The 18,336-nt window shown below is 47.8% G+C and overlaps 1 protein-coding gene across 4 annotated transcripts in view; it reads right to left on the bottom strand.

Annotated features, from left to right (window-relative positions):
• Positions 1-18,336, bottom strand: part of psda (pleckstrin and Sec7 domain containing a) — a 171,662-nt gene that overhangs the window by 129,150 nt on the left and 24,176 nt on the right. Inside the window, exons 1-6 of one of the 4 annotated variants that reach the window (XM_075473510.1) lie at positions 14,671-17,157; positions 8,327-8,426; positions 6,458-6,696; positions 4,913-5,196; positions 2,839-3,076; positions 1,654-1,913 (exon numbers count right to left, since the gene is read on the bottom strand). In XM_075473510.1, coding sequence (XP_075329625.1) covers positions 1,654-1,913; positions 2,839-3,076; positions 4,913-5,196; positions 6,458-6,696; positions 8,327-8,426; positions 14,671-17,022 — 3,473 coding nt within the window. In that variant the 5' untranslated portion in view covers positions 17,023-17,157. Of the gene's footprint in view, positions 1-1,653; positions 1,914-2,838; positions 3,077-4,912; positions 5,197-6,457; positions 6,697-8,326; positions 8,427-14,670; positions 17,158-18,336 lie in introns of those variants that run through there. The other 3 variants (XM_075473492.1, XM_075473500.1, XM_075473519.1) reach the window with 3 other exon arrangements.

The following is an 18,336-nucleotide window of genomic DNA, read 5'->3' as shown; positions in this document are numbered from 1 at the left end:
ATTTTTATTTTCTGGAAGCATTTTTGTGCGTCATCGTCTCGTCATCGTCACGGGTAAAAGGGGCGTTAACGAAATATTTTCGTCATCGTCCTAGTTGACAAAATTAACACTGGTTATATCTGACAGTAGGGTAGGGTTATATCTGACAGTAGGGTAGGGTAGGGTTAGGGTCATTTCTGACAGTAGGGTAGGGTTATATCTGACAGTAGGGTAGGGTTATATCTGACAGTAGGGTAGGGTTAGGGTCATTTCTGACAGTAGGGTAGGGTTATATCTGACAGTAGGGTAGGGTTAGGGTAATTTCTGACAGGGTAGGGTTAGGGTTATTTCTGACAGTAGGGTAGGGTAGGGTTAGGGTTATTTCTGACAGTAGGGTAGGGTTAGGGTTATATCTGACAGTAGGGTAGGGTCATTTCTGACAGTAGGGTAGGGTAGGGTTAGTCATTTCTGACAGTAGGGTAGGGTTAGAGTCATTTCTGACAGTAGGGTAGGGTTAGGGTCATTTCTGACAGTAGGGTAGGGTTATATCTGACAGTAGGGTAGGGTTAGGGTAATTTCTGACAGGGTAGGGTTAGGGTTATTTCTGACAGTAGGGTAGGGTTAGGGTTATATCTGACAGTAGGGTAGGGTTAGGGTCATTTCTGACAGTAGGGTAGGGTTAGAGTCATTTCTGACAGTAGGGTAGGGTAGGGTTAGTCATTTCTGACAGTAGGGTAGGGTTAGAGTCATTTCTGACAGTAGGGTAGGGTTAGAGTCATTTCTGACAGTAGGGTAGGGTAGGGTTAGTCATTTCTGACAGTAGGGTAGGGTTAGAGTCATTTCTGACAGTAGGGTAGGGTTAGGGTCATTTCTGACAGTAGGGTAGGGTTATATCTGACAGTTATGTAGGGTTAGGGTTATATCTGACAGTAGGGTAGGATTATATCTGACAGTAGGGTAGGGTTATATCTGACAGTAGGGTAGGGTTAGGGTCATTTCTGACTGTAGGGTAGGGTTATATCTGACAGTAGGGTAGCTTAGGGTAGGGTTAGGGTTATATCTGACAGTAGGGTAGCTTAGGGTAGGGTTAGGGTTATATCTGACAGTAGGGTAGCTTAGGGTAGGGTTAGGGTTATATCTGACAGTAGGGTAGGGTTAGGGTCATTTCTGACAGTAGGGTAGGGTTATATCTGACAGTAGGGTAGGGTTATTTCTGACAGTAGGGAGAGGTTAGAGTCATTTCTGACAGTAGGGTAGGGTAAGAGTTATTTCTGACAGTAGGGTAGGGTTAGGGTTTGGGTCATTTCTGACAGTAGGGTAGGGTTAGGGTTAGGGTCATTTCTGACAGTAGGGTAGGGTTAGGGTTAGGGTCATTTCTGACAGTAATGGGTAAATAACGGAGGTATTTCCCTTTCAATAATCTGTGTTCTTTAAGGATTCAGGAGCTAAAGAGACAGAAATACCTCTCTAAAGCTGAGCTGAAGAAGAAATTTTTAGATTATGATCTAAGAGTAAAGAATAGAAGGATGTAACATCAGGTCAAAGTCCCAGAAGCAGCCTCAGCAGCTCATCAGGAGTCTGTCAGAATGAGTTAAAGCTGAGGAGGAGCCGCTCAGAGGCAGGATGCAGGCTGTGGGTAAATAGTTTGGATCTGAACCTTCGGGTCGGACTCACCTCGGGCTACTGTGCAGCGACGGGACCGAGCTCGCCTTTCTGAAGCCGTCTTTGCCGACGGAGCTACGCCACGACTCCTTCTCCGACTTGGACCGGACCGGAGGACCGGAGTCGTCCCTGAAGCCGGCTCGGAGGCCGGCGCCCGAGGCGTTGAGGCTGATCTCAGAGCGGGACGTCTCTGAGGGGGCGGACGGGTCGGGACGGGCCAGAGGGGCGAAGCTCAGCTCGGAGATCTGCTTGGCGCTCTCGCAGATCTGACTCTGGACACAAAAACAGGTCATTGGCGCCTGCTGCACCCCCCCCAGGACAGGGGTAACTAGGGATGGGAATTGATAATATTTTTACGATTCCAATTCCATTTTCGATTCGGTTCTTTGTCGGTTCCATTATCGATTCTCACTTGGAGAAAAAGGACAACAAACCGGTCGATTAGCATCAACTTTGTTTAGTTTAGAAGCAACACGAGTCATGACCACACAAACCCAACAACGGTGAGGTCCACATTGGTCTATCCTGGCCTGGGTAATTTAACTCTTCCTGCTCTGGTGAAAGGAGAAGCTGGAGGTAGAGGTGAACTGGGGGTAGTACCACCAGCCTCTGGCTCTGAGCCAGTCAGGCTCTGTCTCTCATGATTTCATCTAAATGTAATGCCTGAGAAGGCATTCATTTAACCTTAACCATTACTGACAGCAGGTTTTACAATGAGGCAAATGGTGCTAACATGATAGGCAGTGTTTGTTAGTTAGTTACCTGCAGTGTTAGCCGAGGACATGCTAACGTTGCTAACGTTGCTGGGTTCAGATTCACCAACGTTAGTCCGGAGCGGATCGAAAACGCAACATTCATTCATAGTTATTGCATGTTGGTAGTATTTCCTCCCTTTGGTGAAATATTCACTTTGCAAGTTGCCCTGTTGTCGTCTTTTTTAGGGATGTGTAACCAAACTTTCGAGCGTTTGTACCGCTTGGGCGCCATGTTTACTGTTGGCTGCTGGCTGCACTGGACTCGCCACGCAACGTTGCGTGGTGACGTCATTTGCGCCCACTGAAATCGATAAGGGAATCGTTTGCAAAATCGCCAAACGATTCCAAGGAATTGAAATACTGGGAACCGGTTCTCAACAAGAACCGGTTCTCGATTCCCATCCCTAGGGGTAAGGGTTAGGGGTCATCGTCGGGGTCCTACCTGGATCTCCGGGGTGAGCGTCGGCAGGTCAAAGGTGAACACGGACGTGGATCCGGAGGTCAGCAGGTCGACGCTGTCCAAGCTGCTGAACGAGGTGCCTTTGGCCCTGTGGGACTCCATGATGCTTTCAAAGTGCCGGCTGAAGGAGTCCAGGTTGCTGTCGGAGGGCCGGCGGGGGCTGCCGATGGAGACGGGAGACTTGAGGCAACCATGGTTGTCGGATGATACATCCAACGTCCTGTTGGGGAATAAAAGAGTGAACTTTAAGGGCTGTACGTTACTCAACAGCAGCAGGAGATTCATCGACTAAAATTATGCTTTTGGGTTCAACAGGAAGCCGTCAAACAAGCATCTGTTAACCATCCAGATGTGAAACGTTCCCTCATTCTGAGAGGCTGGGGTAGCTTCTTCTTCCACCGGATTTACCAGGAAACAAAGATGGACTGTGATCAGCTCAGCTGGACTTCTTCTTCTTGGTTCCTGAAGACGTTTCCCGTCTCAGCTGAAAGCTTCTTCAGTTCTGAACCAGGTGGGATCATCAGCTGATAAGTAGCGGCACCAAGCCACTGGTAGGTGGACCACACCTGGGTCAAGATCCAAAACTCAAGAATTGGAAGCTTCCACGGAGCGCATCAACTTGGTGAACAGCAAGTTCACGGGGGGGGGGGGGGGGCAAAGGTTTACCTCCACAAACCCACCAGAACCTGCTTTTTGACTCACATCATCCACTAAAACACAAACTACATCATCGGGGTGAGAGTGGACCAACTGAGGCTGAGGGAAAACTCAAGGAGCATCAACACTTCAAACCTGTGGATGTCCAAACTGGGTCCAAAATGGGACCAAACTGGGTCCAAACTGGGTCCAAACTGGGCCAAAAGCTAGGTCCAAGCTGGGCCCAAACTAGGTCCAAACTTGGCCCAAAGCTGGACCAACTGATCCTAGGTCCAAATTGGGCCCAAACTGGGCACAAATTGGGACCAAACTGGGTCCAAACTGGGTCCAAACTGGGCCCAAACTAGGTCCAAAGCTGGGCCCCAACTGGGACCAAACTGGGTCCAAACTGGGCCCAAACTAGGTCCAAAGCTGGGCCCCAACTGGGCCCAAACTAGGTCCAAACTGGGTCCAAAGCTGGTTCCAAACTTGGACCAAACTGGGTCCAAACTAGGCCCAAACTGGGTCCAAAGTAGGCCCAAAGCTGGGCCCAAAGCTGGTTCCAAACTTGGCCCAAACTGGGTCCAAACTAGGCCCAAAGCTGGGTCCAAGCTAGGTCCAAACTAGGCCCAAACTGGGTCCAAACTAGGCCCCATGCTGGTTCCAAACTTGGCCCAAACTAGGTCCAAACCGGGCACAAAGCTGGACCAACTAATCCTAGGTCCAAATTGGGCCCAAACTAGGTCCAAAGCTGGGCCCCAACTGGGACCAAACTGGGACCAAACTGGGCCCCATCTGGGACCAAACTGGGCCCAAATTGGGACCGAACTGGGTCCAAACTTGGCCCCAACTGGGACCAAACTGGGTCCAAACTGGGCCCAAATTGGGACCAAACTGTGTCCAAACTGGGCCCAAATTGGGACCAAACTGGGTCCAAATTGGGCCCAAACTAGGTCCAAAGCTGGGCCCCAACTGGGCTAGAACTAGGTCCAAACTGGGTCCATATCTGGTTCCAAACTTGGTCCAAACTTGGTCCAAACTGGGTCCAAACTAGGCCAAAAGCTGGGACCAAACTGGGTACAAACTGGGTCCAAACTAGGCCAAAAGCTGGGACCAAACTTGGTCCAAACTGGGTCCAAACTGGGCCCAAAGCTGGGTCCAAGCTGGGCCCAAAGCTGGGTCCAAGCTGGGTCCAAACTAGGCCCAAACTGGGTCCAAACTAGGTCCAAAGCTGGGCCCAAAGCTGGGTCCAAAGCTGGGTCCAAACTTGGCCCAAACTGGGTCCAAACTAGGCCCAAAGCTGGGCCCAAACTGGGTCCAAACTAGGCCCAAAGCTGGGCCCAAAATGGGTCCAAACTAGGCCCAAACTGCTGTTCTGACAGAGGGATATAATAATATAATAATAATCTGAGTTTCTCACCCTTTCAGCAGCAGACTGAACACCTCGTCCTCCTCCTTGGTGGCCCGTTGCCTCTGCCGGTCTCCCAGCATCCTGACGCTGGCCCAGCTCACCACTCCTTCCCCCTCCTCCTCCTCCTCCTCCTCCTCCTCCTCCTCTTCCTCTCCATCCTCCTCCTTTCCTCCGCCTGTCCCGGGTTTCGGGGAGGCGTCGGTGGGGCTTAATCTGGAGTTATCCGAAACGCTGCGGTTACTCCCGAAAGCAGAGTCCGCCTCCTCAGCCGGCTCCGCCTCCGCTCGCATCACCTGCAGATGGACACGGCGTTTAACCTCCTGATCCACGTTTAACCCTCTGATCCACGAGCAGGTCCGGACCTGACGGAACCGGCGTTTAACGTCCTGACTAGGGATGGGAATCAAAAACCGGTTCTTGTTGAGAACCGGTTCCCAGTGTTTCAATTCCTTGGAATCGTTTGGCGATTCCAAGGAATTGGAATTGAATGACATCACCACGCAACGTTGTGTGGCGAGTCCAGTGCAGCCAGCAGTCAACATACATACAAACATGGTGCCCAAGCGGTACAAACGCTCGAAAGTTTGGTTACACATCCCTAAATCTCGGCCTTTTTAAAATCGAAGCTTAAGACCCACCTTTTTAGAGTGGCGTTCAAACTCTGATTAGGGCCACTATGCATCCATTCTATCCGCTCTTTTTTAATTATCTTAATTTTATACAAATTTTATACAATTAATTTTATTGCACTTGTGGAAGGGGTTTAATGCCCTGCAGCACTTTTAGCACTTTTACCATTTCTGAATCGTGTTTTATGTATTGTTGTTTTTATCCTGTTGTAAAGCACTTTGAGTACCAGTTGGCTATTATAAAGGGCTTCATAAATAAAGTTTGATTGATTGATTGATAAAAAAAGACGACAACAGGGCAACTTGCAAAGTGAATATTTCACCAAAGGGAGGAAATACTACCAACATGCAATAACTATGAATGACTGATTAAAGTCGGTGAATCTGAACCCAGCAACGTTAGCAACGTTAGCATGTCCTCGGCTAACACTGCAGGTAACTAACTAACAAACACTGCCTATCATGTTAGCTCCATTTGCCTGATTGTAAAAGCTGCTGTTAGTAACGGTTAAGGTTAAATGAATGCCTTCTCAGGCATTACATTTAGATGAAATCATGAGAGACAGAGCCTGACTGGCTCAGAGCCAGAGGCTGGTGGTACTACCCCCAGTTCACCTCTACCTCCAGCTTCTCCTTTCACCAGAGCAGGAAGAGTTAAATTACCCAGGCCAGGATAGACCAATGTGGACCTCACCGTTGTTGGGTTTGTGAGGTCATGACTCGTGTTACTTCTAAACTAAACAAAGTTGATGCTAATCGACCGGTTTGTTGTCCTTTTTCTCCAAATGAGAATCGATAAGGGAACCGACAAAGAACCGAATCGTAAAGCAGAATCCAAAATGGAATTGGAATCGTAAAAATCTTATCAATTCCCATCCCTACTCCTGATCCACGAGCAGGTCCGGACCTGACGGACCCGGCTCACCTCGTCCAGGTCGGTCTCGCGGTAGCAGCGCTGCGGCACGGCGTCCAGGTCCGTCTCGGAGTATTTGACGGCCCGCCGGATGATGCCCGTCTTGGGGGCGGGGCCTCTGAGCTGCGGAGACACCAGCTCCACCTCGATCCGCCGGACCTCCTGATGCGACTGACCCCCGCTGTCCCGCCCCCTCCTCTGATTGGCTGGCTTCAGGCAGAGGGAGGAGGGCGGCGCCGTGGACGGAGCTGCTGAAGGAACACAGCGTGTGATGTAACAGGTGTAATCAGGTGCCTGACCGGGTTCAATCCTGATCACATGTCTGCAAAACACACAAAACTGGAGCTTCATCAGCTTCATTTAATCTGTTAACCAACATCCATCTTTACATTTCAGACCAAAAACAGGTGGAAGAGGGCAATTTAGGGCGAATAATGAAGTAAAAATAATAAAACGATGGGTAGATTAAGGGTTACACTGGAAAAAATGCCCCTCCAAAAATAAGTAAGAAAAACAACAAATAAAAGACGTTTTTACTTGAAATAAGCAAAAAAATCTGCCAATGGAACTTGTGAAAATCGGCTTGTCAAGATTTCTTGAAATAAAATGTGATATTTAGGACTTTTGAGATAAAAGTGATCTTGAAATTAGCTTAAAAACCTCTTCAAATGAAAAAAAAAAGCTTGTTTCATATGAAATGTGACTCAAAACAATTTGTTTTCAAGACTTTTTCATTTAACAAGATATTCCAGATGTATTGTCTTCAAACAAGTCCCTATATCTGGCTGAAATAGAACTTGTTAGGCAGTTGTGTCTTATATTAAGTGTAATGAGATATTTTAACTAGAAATGAGACAAATATACTTGGTAAGACTTTGATTTTTTCCAGTGTAAAGTCTGAGCCTACGAGCATCTCATGCTTTACATCACTATGAGAACTCTTCCAGGTGGAATTATCCGGCCAGGAAAAGGCACCAAAGAACAGGATGTGAGTAGAGAAGCGTAGTAACACTCTGAGGTGGACTCATGCTAAGCTTCAGCTGCAGCTAATTGGCTTAGAAGAACCTGCTTGTTTACTTCACTGAGTTTGCCGAGTTTAATCGACCCAACAGATTCAGAGCTTCATTCAACAATAAGAACATTTTGACCTGAATCTTTATGGGAAGCCGACGAAGGGACGCTGATGGGACATTTAAGATCAGCTGAAGAAATTTAGATGCTTTTTTAAAGCATCAAAGAGCAACAACGGTCCAGAAAGGGTCAAATAAAAGCAGCGACTGCCTCTTTCAGGTAGAGATCATTCACATCTCAGGAAACCAATAAAGTTTTCCCCTAAAGGTTTCTGATTTATCTTCGTTACACCTAATAAGAATCCAGCATGTTTTAGGATAAAACCAATGTGGTCTAAAGGAAGATGTGATAATGTGCATCGCTGTTACTGATTCATGTGAGCAGCGCATTAAGATACCTGCATTAAACATTAATATCTAAAATTAATGCCTCTACAAAACCTGTCCTTTTAAAATATGTTGAATAATCGGTAAATATTTAATTCTTCACTGAACAGAAACTATAATCTCCTTTTGCTGCAAGTTTTTTTGGATTTTCTCTCTTTTTGTTAACAGAATGTGAAAATCCTGGGAAAATCATTTGTTTCTTATTCGTGTTGTGATTTCCTTCTGGGACTGGATAGTGTAGAGGTAAGACTGCCACCTTCCATGTGGGTTCAAATCTGCATGTAGGGGTCCTAAGGCAAGACCCCCTTTCCCTATCCGCTTACCAGTGGGAGTCGCTTTGGATAAAATCGTCCTCCACATGCATAAACATTAACATTTGATGTTGTTGAAAGATGCCTTCAAACACAATGTGTGCCTGCAGTACCTTTACTGCCCTCTGTGCGGCCTCCAAACAGGAACTCCCACTTTGCTCGGGCGATCTTCTGTGATCGAGAGGAAGGAGTCGACCCTAAGCTGCAGTCCGACTGCAGGAGGAAGGAAAATAATTAGATTAAATGATGTGTTTCCATTCACCAAGGAAGCAGAATCAAATAGATTTGGAAAATAAATTAGACCGAACGGCTAAAGGTTAAGATATTCAGATTATTTTGTAGTCAGATCATGAGTTTTATGACCGTAAAGGACTCCGGCATTTGACAAAGTTAATGTTTTTATGTACAATAAATGATTTATAGCCTCAACCTATACATGTACACAGTCATTATACCACTACAATAATAAAGTGTATTGATCACAGACCTCTTTAACTAGTTTTAATTAGTAATTAAGAAAAAACAAAAAACTGTAGCTGAAATGACCGAGTCCTTTACAATCAGCCTCTATAGTTACAAAGAAGTTAAAAAGATGTTTAAGTTCATCAATAAGGAGGTTCCATCGGTCATTTAAAAGTTGTAAGGAGTGAAATTCAAGACTCTGACAGAGAAAGTTTCCCCCTAAAGGGAGTTCTTTGTAGGAGATTTAAGATGTTCTGGAGGTGGAAACGTTAAATGAGAAGTTTCTATAGGCTCTACAGCCAATCTGAGGCTCTGTTTAGGAACTAGATTAAAAGGTGGTCACTGAGGAGGTTTGCTGTGGTCTTTCATAAAGTTGGAGGAGACCTTGAAAGCAGCCTGGAGTCCTTAAGCCACTGAGCAGCTCGGTAAATATCCAGTTAGATTCCGCCGTCTTTATCACATTGGTTTGGTTCTTTTTTGGTGGATAATTCCTGTCGGTGGACGTCCAGAAAAGGACCCAGGATCAATCTGTTTAGCTCCCTGAAGACATCTGGCAAGTTGAAACGTCTTGGTGTTTGAGAACCAAGGACTTCTCATGAAAATAAAGGCATTTAGAATAGTTTTCTTTAAAAAGAGAACTCCTTTGAGTTGGTTTTAGAACATTTGGGGTCTGGGCTGCCTTCAAAAACAATCTACGTCTCTTAATAGAATACATCCGTACAATTTAAAGGTCTCTGGACTCTGTAGAGTAGGGATGTCCAAAGTCGGTCCTCGAGGGCCATTCACCTGAATCAGGTGTGCTGAAGCAGGGAAACATCCAAAACCTGCAGGACGGCGGCCCTCCAGGACCGGATGTGGACATCCCTGCTGTAGAGGCTCTAAGGGGTCATTTTGGATGCTTTAGGGCAACTCTGTGCCACAAAGTATCCAGAAGTAGGACTCTATGACTTCCATTCTTCTTCGGGTCATTTTAGGGGTTTTGGAAGGAGTATCGGTTGACAGAAAGTAGGTCGCTGCAGCTCTTTGGGATGTTCTAGTTTATTTAATTGGTTGTAGGTTAACAAAAAGAAGGACGTTGCAGTCCTTTGGGAGAGTGTTTCCCAACCCTGGCCCTCAGGGTAACCCTCAAGGTGACCCTCAAGGTGACCCTCAAAGTGACCATCAAAGTGACCATCAAGGTGACCCTCAAGGTGACCATCAAGGTGACCCTCAAAGTGACCATCAAGGTGACCCTCAAAGTGACCATCAAGGTGACCCTCAAGGGGACCATCAAGGTGACAGTCAAGTTAACCCTCAAGGTGACCATCAAGGTAACCCTCAAGGAGACCCTAAAGGTAACCCTCAAGGGGACCCTCAAGGTGACCATCAAGGTAACCCTCAAGGTGACCCTCAAGGTAACCCTCAAGGGGACCCTCAAGGTGACCATCAAGGTGACCATCAAGGTAACCCTCAAGGTGACCATCGTAACCCTCAAGGGGACCCTCAAGGTGACCATCAAGGTAACCCTCAAGGTGACCCTCAGGGGGACCCTCAAAGTGACCCTCAAAGTAACCCTCAAGGGGACCATCAAGGTGACCCTCAAGGTGACCCTCAAGGTAACCATCAAGGTGACCCTCAAGGTGACCCTCAAGGTAACCATCAAGGTGACCCTCAAGGCAAGGCAAGGCAAGGCAATTTTATTTATAGAGCACAATTCATACACAGGGCAATTCAAAGTGCTTTACAGCTACATAAAATCACAAGAAGGCAATAAAACCATTAAAAAGGAATAAAAAAAAAATAAAAGAAAGAAATTAAAAAAGAAAGAAATTTAAAACCCATTAAAATAATCATTAAGTAATTAAAAAGTGAAGAGTGCAGATAAAATACTTTCAGGTGTCATATGCACAGCTAAATAGCCATCAAGGTGAACATCAAGGTAACCCTCAAGGGGACCATCAAGGTAACCCTCAAGGTAACCCTCAAGGTGACCCTCAAGGTGACCCTCAAAGTGGCCATCAAGGTAACCCTCGAGGTAACCATCAAGGTAACCCTCAAGGTAACCCTCAAGGTGACCCTCAAGGTGACCCTCAAAGTGGCCATCAAGGTAACCCTCGAGGTAACCATCAAGGTAACTCTCAAGGTAACCCTCAAGGTGACCCTCAAGGTGACCCTCAAGGTAACCCTCAAGGTGACCCTCAAGGTGACCCTCAAAGTAACCCTCAAGGTGACCATCAAGGTAACCCTCAAGGTGACCCTCGAGGTAACCCTAGAGGTAACCCTCAAGGGGACCATCAAGGTAACCCTCAAGGTAACTCTCAAGGTGACCCTCGAGGTAACCCTCAAGGGGACCATCAAGGTAACCCTCGAGGTAACTCTCAAGGTAACCCTCAAGGTAACTCTCAAGGGGACCCTCAAGGTGACTATCAAGGTGACCATCAAGGTAACTCTCAAGGGGACTCAAGGTGACCATCAAGGTAACCATCAAGGTAACTCTCAAGGGGACCCTCAAAGTGACCATCAAGGTGACCCTCAAGGTAACTCTCAAGGGGACTCAAGGTGACCATCAAGGTGACCATCAAGGTAACTCTCAAGGGGACTCAAGGTGACCATCAAGGTAACCATCAAGGTAACTCTCAAGGGGACCCTCAAAGTGACCATCAAGGTGACCCTCGAGGTAACCCTCAAAGTGACCCTAAAGGTGACCCTCAAGGTGACCATCAAGGTGACCCTCAAGGGGACCCTCAAAGTAACCCTCAAGGTGACCCTCAAAGTAACCCTCAAGGTGACCATCCAGGTAACCCTCAAGGGGACCCTCAGGGTAACCCTCAAGGGGACCATCAAGGTAACCCTCAAGGAGACCCTAAAGGTAACCCTCAAGGTGACCATCAAGGTAACCCTAGAGGTAACCCTCAAGGTAAGTCTAAAGGGGAACCTCAAGGTGACCATCAAGGTGACCCTCAAGGGGACCCTCAAAGTGACCATCAAGGTGACCCTCAGGGTAACCATCAAGGTGATCATCAAGGTAACCATCAAGGTGACCCTCAAGGGGACCATCAAGGTAACCATCAAGGTGACCCTCAAGGGGACCCTCAGGGTAACCCTCAAGGGGACCATCAAGGTGACCATCAAGGTAACCCTCAAGGTGACCCTCAAGGGGACCCTCAGGGTAACCCTCAAGGGGACCATCAAGGTGACCATCAAGGTAACCCTAAGGGGGACCCTCAAAGTGACCCTCAAGGTGACCCTCAAGGGGACCCTCAAAGTAACCCTCAAGGTGACCATCAAGGTAACTCTCAAGGGGACCCTCAAAGTAACCATCAAGGTGACCATCAAGGTAACTCTCAAGGGGACCCTCAAAGTGACCCTCAAGGGGACCCTCAAAGTAACCCTCAAGGTGACCATCAAGGTAACTCTCAAGGGGACCCTCAAAGTAACCATCAAGGTAACCCTCGAGGGGACCCTCAAAGTAACCATCAAGGTAACCCTCGAGGGGACCCTCAGAGTAACCCTCAAGGTGACCCTCAAAGTGACCATCAAGGTGACCCTCAGGGTAACCATCAAGGTGATCATCAAGGTAACCATCAAGGTGACCCTCAAGGGGACCCTCAGGGTAACCCTCAAGGGGACCATCAAGGTGATCATCAAGGTAACCCTCAAGGTGACCATCGTAACCCTCAAGGGGACCCTCAAAGTAACCCTCAAGGTAACCCCCAAGGTACCCTCAAAGTAACACTCAAGGTGACCATCAAGGTAACCCTCAAGGTGACCCTCAGGGGTACCCTCAAGGGGACCCTCAAAGTGACCCTCAAGGGGACCCTCAAAGTAACCCTCAAGGTGACCATCAAGGTAACCCTCAGGGGGACCCTCAAAGTGACCCTCAAGGGGACCCTCAAAGTAACCCTCAAGGTGACCATCAAGGTAACTCTCAAGGGGACCCTCAAGGTGACCACCAAGGTGACCATCAAGGTGACCCTCGAGGTAACCCTCAACGTGACCCTCAAGGGGACCCTCAAGGTGACCCTCAAGGTAACCCTCAAGGAGACCATCAAGGTGACCCTCAAGGGGACCCTCAGGGTAACCCTCAAGGGGACCATCAAGGTGATCATCAAGGTAACCCTCAAGGTGACCATCGTAACCCTCAAGGGGACCCTCAAAGTAACCCTCAAGGTAACCCCCAAGGTACCCTCAAAGTAACACTCAAGGTGACCATCAAGGTAACCCTCAAGGTGACCCTCAGGGGTACCCTCAAGGGGACCCTCAAAGTGACCCTCAAGGGGACCCTCAAAGTAACCCTCAAGGTGACCATCAAGGTAACCCTCAGGGGGACCCTCAAAGTGACCCTCAAGGGGACCCTCAAAGTAACCCTCAAGGTGACCATCAAGGTAACTCTCAAGGGGACCCTCAAGGTGACCACCAAGGTGACCATCAAGGTGACCCTCGAGGTAACCCTCAACGTGACCCTCAAGGGGACCCTCAAGGTGACCCTCAAGGTAACCCTCAAGGAGACCATCAAGGTAACCCTCAAGGGGACCATCAAGGTATCCCTCAAGGTGACCATCAAGGTGACATCAAGGTAACCCTCGAGGTGACCCTCAAGGTGACCATCAAGGTAACCCTCAAGGGGATCCTCAAGGTGACCATCAAGGTGACCATCAAGGTGACCATCAAGGTGACCATCAAGGTGACCCTCAAGGGGACCCTCAAGGTGACCATCAAGGTGACCATCAAGGTAACCCTCAAGGGGACCCTCAGGGTAACCCTCAAGGGGACCATCAAGGTGATCATCAAGGTAACCCTCAAGGTGACCATCGTAACCCTCAAGGGGACCCTCAAAGTAACCCTCAAGGTAACCCCCAAGGTACCCTCAAAGTAACACTCAAGGTGACCATCAAGGTAACCCTCAAGGTGACCCTCAAGGTGACCATCAAGGTAACCCTCAAGGTGACCCTCAGGGGTACCCTCAAGGGGACCCTCAAAGTGACCCTCAAGGGGACCCTCAAAGTAACCCTCAAGGTGACCATCAAGGTAACTCTCAAGGGGACCCTCAAGGTGACCACCAAGGGGACCATCAAGGTGACCCTCGAGGTAACCCTCAACGTGACCCTCAAGGGGACCCTCAAGGTGACCCTCAAGGTAACCCTCAAGGGGACCATCAAGGTAACCCTCAAGGGGACCATCAAGGTATCCCTCAAGGTGACCATCAAGGTGACATCAAGGTAACCCTCGAGGTGACCCTCAAGGTGACCATCAAGGTAACCCTCAAGGGGATCCTCAAGGTGACTATCAAGGTGACCATCAAGGTGACCATCAAGGTGACCCTCGAGGTAACCCTCAAAGTGACCCTAAAGGTGACCCCCAAGGTAAACCTAGAGGTAACCCTCAAGGTAACTCTAAAGGGGACCCTCAAGGTAACCATCAAGGTGACCATCAAGGTAACCCTCAAGGGGATCCTCAAGGTAACCCTGAAGATAACCCTAGAGGTGACCAGGGTTGCATCAGATGTGTCGGACTCTGTGGAGAATGCAGGGCAGGTGTGCCTTCAGGACCAGGGTTGGGAAACACTGCTTTAGGTTTTTCTGAATGTTTCACAAACTATATATAAATAGTCTGCGTTTCTGTAGATAAATTAGTATTTTGATGTATTTCTGATGTTTAAAATGTTTACACATACTTCAGGAGTTTTAGCCATAAGAGCAATAAGCTTCATGATGTAAAGCTTTCTTTGTCCATCTTAGAGAATGATGTATTCCTTCCATAACTGAAGGCAGAAACTAGATGAAAACACACTGAGAGCAAGAAACACAAACTAACAGAAGGGTGGGAGGAAACTTTCTGTCACAGATTCAGTATAATCAGTGTTTATGTTACAGAACATTTTAACATAATTTGCTGTTTTAGCTTTGTACACAGTTATTATAACTACGGATGTAAAGATTCAAAACAAACACAATCTCTGCTCCACCCAAAGCTTTCTCATCCAACCAGACTCTCATCACCCTCCTTTCCGGCAAACCTGCATCTCAGAGCCACCGTCTGCCGTATCGTGGCTCGACTGACTCGAGGTTTCAGGGGACAAACTGCCATTTCGCTCCAGCAGCAAACTGTCCCCCAGGCTGCCGGTCACACCACTGGAGCTCTGAGAGGAGGCGCCAGTGGCCCCATTATGATCCCGAGTCTCTCTTGGATCCTTGGACATGCCCAGAACCAGTCTTTGGTACTCCTGTACCAACTGTGTCTGGATCGCTTTGCGTCCTCCATCCATCTGACCGTATTCCTCTTTACTCTGAATATGAATTCTGGAGGAAGACGGGTTGTTGTTTTCTTCGCGGGGTTCACCTCCATCATGGGCCAGTCTGGCCTCTTTCCACTCATGCTGCCTGGATGTCCAGCTCACAGGCAGACCTTCAGCACTTTGATTGGACGGGTGTCTCCCGGTGAGCTCGGGACTGGCTTTGAGTGATCTTTCAAAGAGGTGATTATACTGCCAACGTTCCATGCATGGGGATTTCTGGTCTCCAGTGTACTGTGGTGGCTGGTAGCGATGCAAAGTAGACATGTCTTTAGTAGGGGATGAGCACTGTTTCTGTCTTTGGTAAAGTACCGGTGACTGAGAGGCAACTGTACGATGCAACTGTGCAGACAAGGCAGGAGATGCTGGTGCAGAGAGGCCTCTTTGGGACAGTAAAGGAGAAATGCTTCCTGGTTTAGTCCGAGGCAGAGGCGGTCCTGTTTTCCTGTTGTTGTTTTGGGTGTCCACCTGCAAAGGATCAATGGAGTTTCGCCAATGAGGAGTGGCGAATGGTTGGGATTCTTTTGGAAATAGTTCTCCAGTCCTGGGACTCTCAGACCTTAGAGACTCATCTTGAGAGGGAGTCGGAGAGGAAGTGTGTTTATCTGCAAATAATTTGTTAGCCTCACCAGTTACCTTACAATCAAATTCCGGATTTGAGGATGGGGACACACTTCTCCTGTCACTGATAGAGCTGTCTACCTCACTGGCTCTGCTACTACAGCGTGATGGTCTATAGAAAAGCTTATTGTTCAAGTTGTCATCAGCGATGCAGAGCATACCGTCTGTGGCATTGCGATTGATGTTGGCGACTTTAGCAATTTCACTAAGATTAACACTTTGGTGAAAGTTCCCAGTTTGGTAGTTAGTCCTGGAAGAGCTGCTCGTGGGGAACATGCTTGTTGGGATCTCATGCTGGATATCTGTGGGTCTCCCCGCAGGTAAAGGTGGGTGAAACTTGCTGGACAGCCTGGGGCTTTCCACTCCCACCCATGGCCTCTGCTGGCTTTGGGTTGGGGCGTGGTAGCCAGGCGTTGAGGTCGGAGCCACTGACGAGTGACCACTTTGGGCACACAAGTGGTCAGAGGCAGGACTTCTGGGTAATCCATTCAATGAGCTATGGCAGACTCTCTGGTCCAGATCGAGGAGTTGTTTATTGGATGGCAGGGTGAGGGAACTACGGGACAGGATAGGGGACCCCCCCAAAGACCGGCAGCGAGGAGACTGGTAGTGCCGTGGCAAGGTTGGACTGTAGGCATCTGGACTGTGACCTACAAATCTGCGCCTGAGCTCTGGTGATCCAAACTCCTGTAAGGCCCTGTAGGTGGCATCTCTAGCAACTCCTTCCACGGCAGCCTTCGGTAAGTAAGGCAAGCCCCGGTGGGACTCATTGTGAGATGGGTAGGGGTGACTGTGGAATGCATCACCCTGCGATGGCTGATCATTGTACCACACTGGATCGCTCATCCTCTTTTGGAGATAAGCCTGGAGGGGATTTTCTGGCTCATTTATGGACACAGAGTTACACCGTCTCGCCGTGCTGTGAACACTTGCTTTCTCTATGTACCCAAAGGAAACCACAGACGTCTTCCCCTCCTCATCCACCACCCCTGGGACCTCATGCAACCTACGTTTGGTGTTGGGGGTGGAGGGTACAGTCAGCCTACAGCAGGATGTAGATGTTGGGGGGATAAGCGCACTTCTCTGGTATGGATCCACGTCATGGGAACAGGTGCGTCCAGTTGAGTCATGATGAGGACCTGAATTGGATGTTTTGGGTGCAAGGACTGCAAGTAATTGACCGAGACTGTCATAGGATGTATCCTGTCTGTGCCTGGGAGATGAATTTGAGAGTGGGAAGCTGTGGTTCCCAGTGCCCGTTTGATTCTGAACGACGGGGGAAAGATCTGGACTGCGATTAGGACTGGAGCGGGCGGAGTGAGAAAGGACGTCTGGGCACTGCAGCATCAGGTGACCAGTCCCATCTTCGCTTCGACCCGACATCTTGTCGTCATCCTCCTCAGAAACAGATCTCACCTCCACATAGAGGTGGAGAAACTTAGCCGCCTGAGACATGTCTGCCTCCTAAATATGCTATTGGTGCAGAGGATCCATCGGCATCCTGGGACCAAAAAACAGAGCTCGTCTGAGGTCTTCAGCGAGGGTCAGAGGCAGGAGTGGACGACCAGCTCCATCCTTCATCCAGACCTAAAACCTGCAGCGACAAGAAAACACAGAGTTAAAACGATGCAGTTCAGCTTTTACAGCATGAGAAACATCCCAGTCAATTAGGGCTGGGCCATTTTTTCGGTTTAACCCTTTGTGCGATCTTAACATTGTGTTTACTCCCTTTGTCCTACGGGTCAAAAATGAGCCGCCCTACCAAAGCCCCAAAATAAAGCAACTTAATTGAATTTTAAATCCCAAATCTATTTTGTATGATGAAACCACCTGTTATTGATCTATTCAACTCAATTCAATACATTTTTTATCATGTATTTTTTGTTACACAATACAAAAAGACAATCACCAGTTTTCAGGATTACACTTTTTTTTTCTTTTTTAAACGACAAACCAACTGTCAGTTGGACCAACAGTTTTCTTGTTTTATCAGTTTTCTTTTACATAATAAATGTTTATTATTGCTATTATATAAATGTGAAGTAATTACTTCTGAATTAATTATATTGAAAGGGAAAAAAACAGTGAACTTTTTTCTGCTGTTTAAATGTTTTTATAATTCACGGGTCAGAAATGACCCATAAGACAATCTTTGTACCCTAGTGGTGTACAGCCCACATGGGAACATAAACAAAAATAAAGTATGACTTTTTCTAATGATGGGGTCCCTTTAGGAAAAGTCATAACATTTCAAGTTGGAAAAAGATAGTTTAAGGTATTTTTTCTACAGCTAAACATGGTCGTGGCTCACTTTTGACCCGCAAGACAACAGGAAGGTTAAACAAGACAACAGGAGGGTTAAATATTAAACCGCAAAAACATTTATAGACTCCGCAGATTTGTTTTGCTTTAAGGGACTCCGTAGAAGCCTCCTCTCTCACTTTGCCTAAATACGATCACATTCCCCGCGGCACCGACAGACGTAGCGTGCAATAAAAATGTCAACAAACAGAGATGAAGAAGAACTGCTTCCTAAAAATGGTTCTCCTTCGGTTGTATGGAAGTGAGTTCGGGTACAAGCGGTCAGACATGGAACAAACAACTGTTCTGTGGAAAGTTTGTAGAAAGAACACGGGAACACAACAAACTTATTCCAGCACTTCCTTATGACAAGAAAGGGTCCCTTTGGCAGGCCATCACAGATGTGGTGACATATTACATAGCAACAGATATGGTCCCCGTCTATACCGGAGAAAAAAAGACGGGTTC

Source organism: Odontesthes bonariensis, chromosome 2 (assembly GCF_027942865.1).
Source record: "Odontesthes bonariensis isolate fOdoBon6 chromosome 2, fOdoBon6.hap1, whole genome shotgun sequence".
Lineage (NCBI taxonomy): Eukaryota > Metazoa > Chordata > Actinopteri > Atheriniformes > Atherinopsidae > Odontesthes > Odontesthes bonariensis.
The sequence above is the reverse complement of the archived record's forward strand: the minus strand, read 5'-3'. Positions and strand labels throughout refer to the sequence as shown.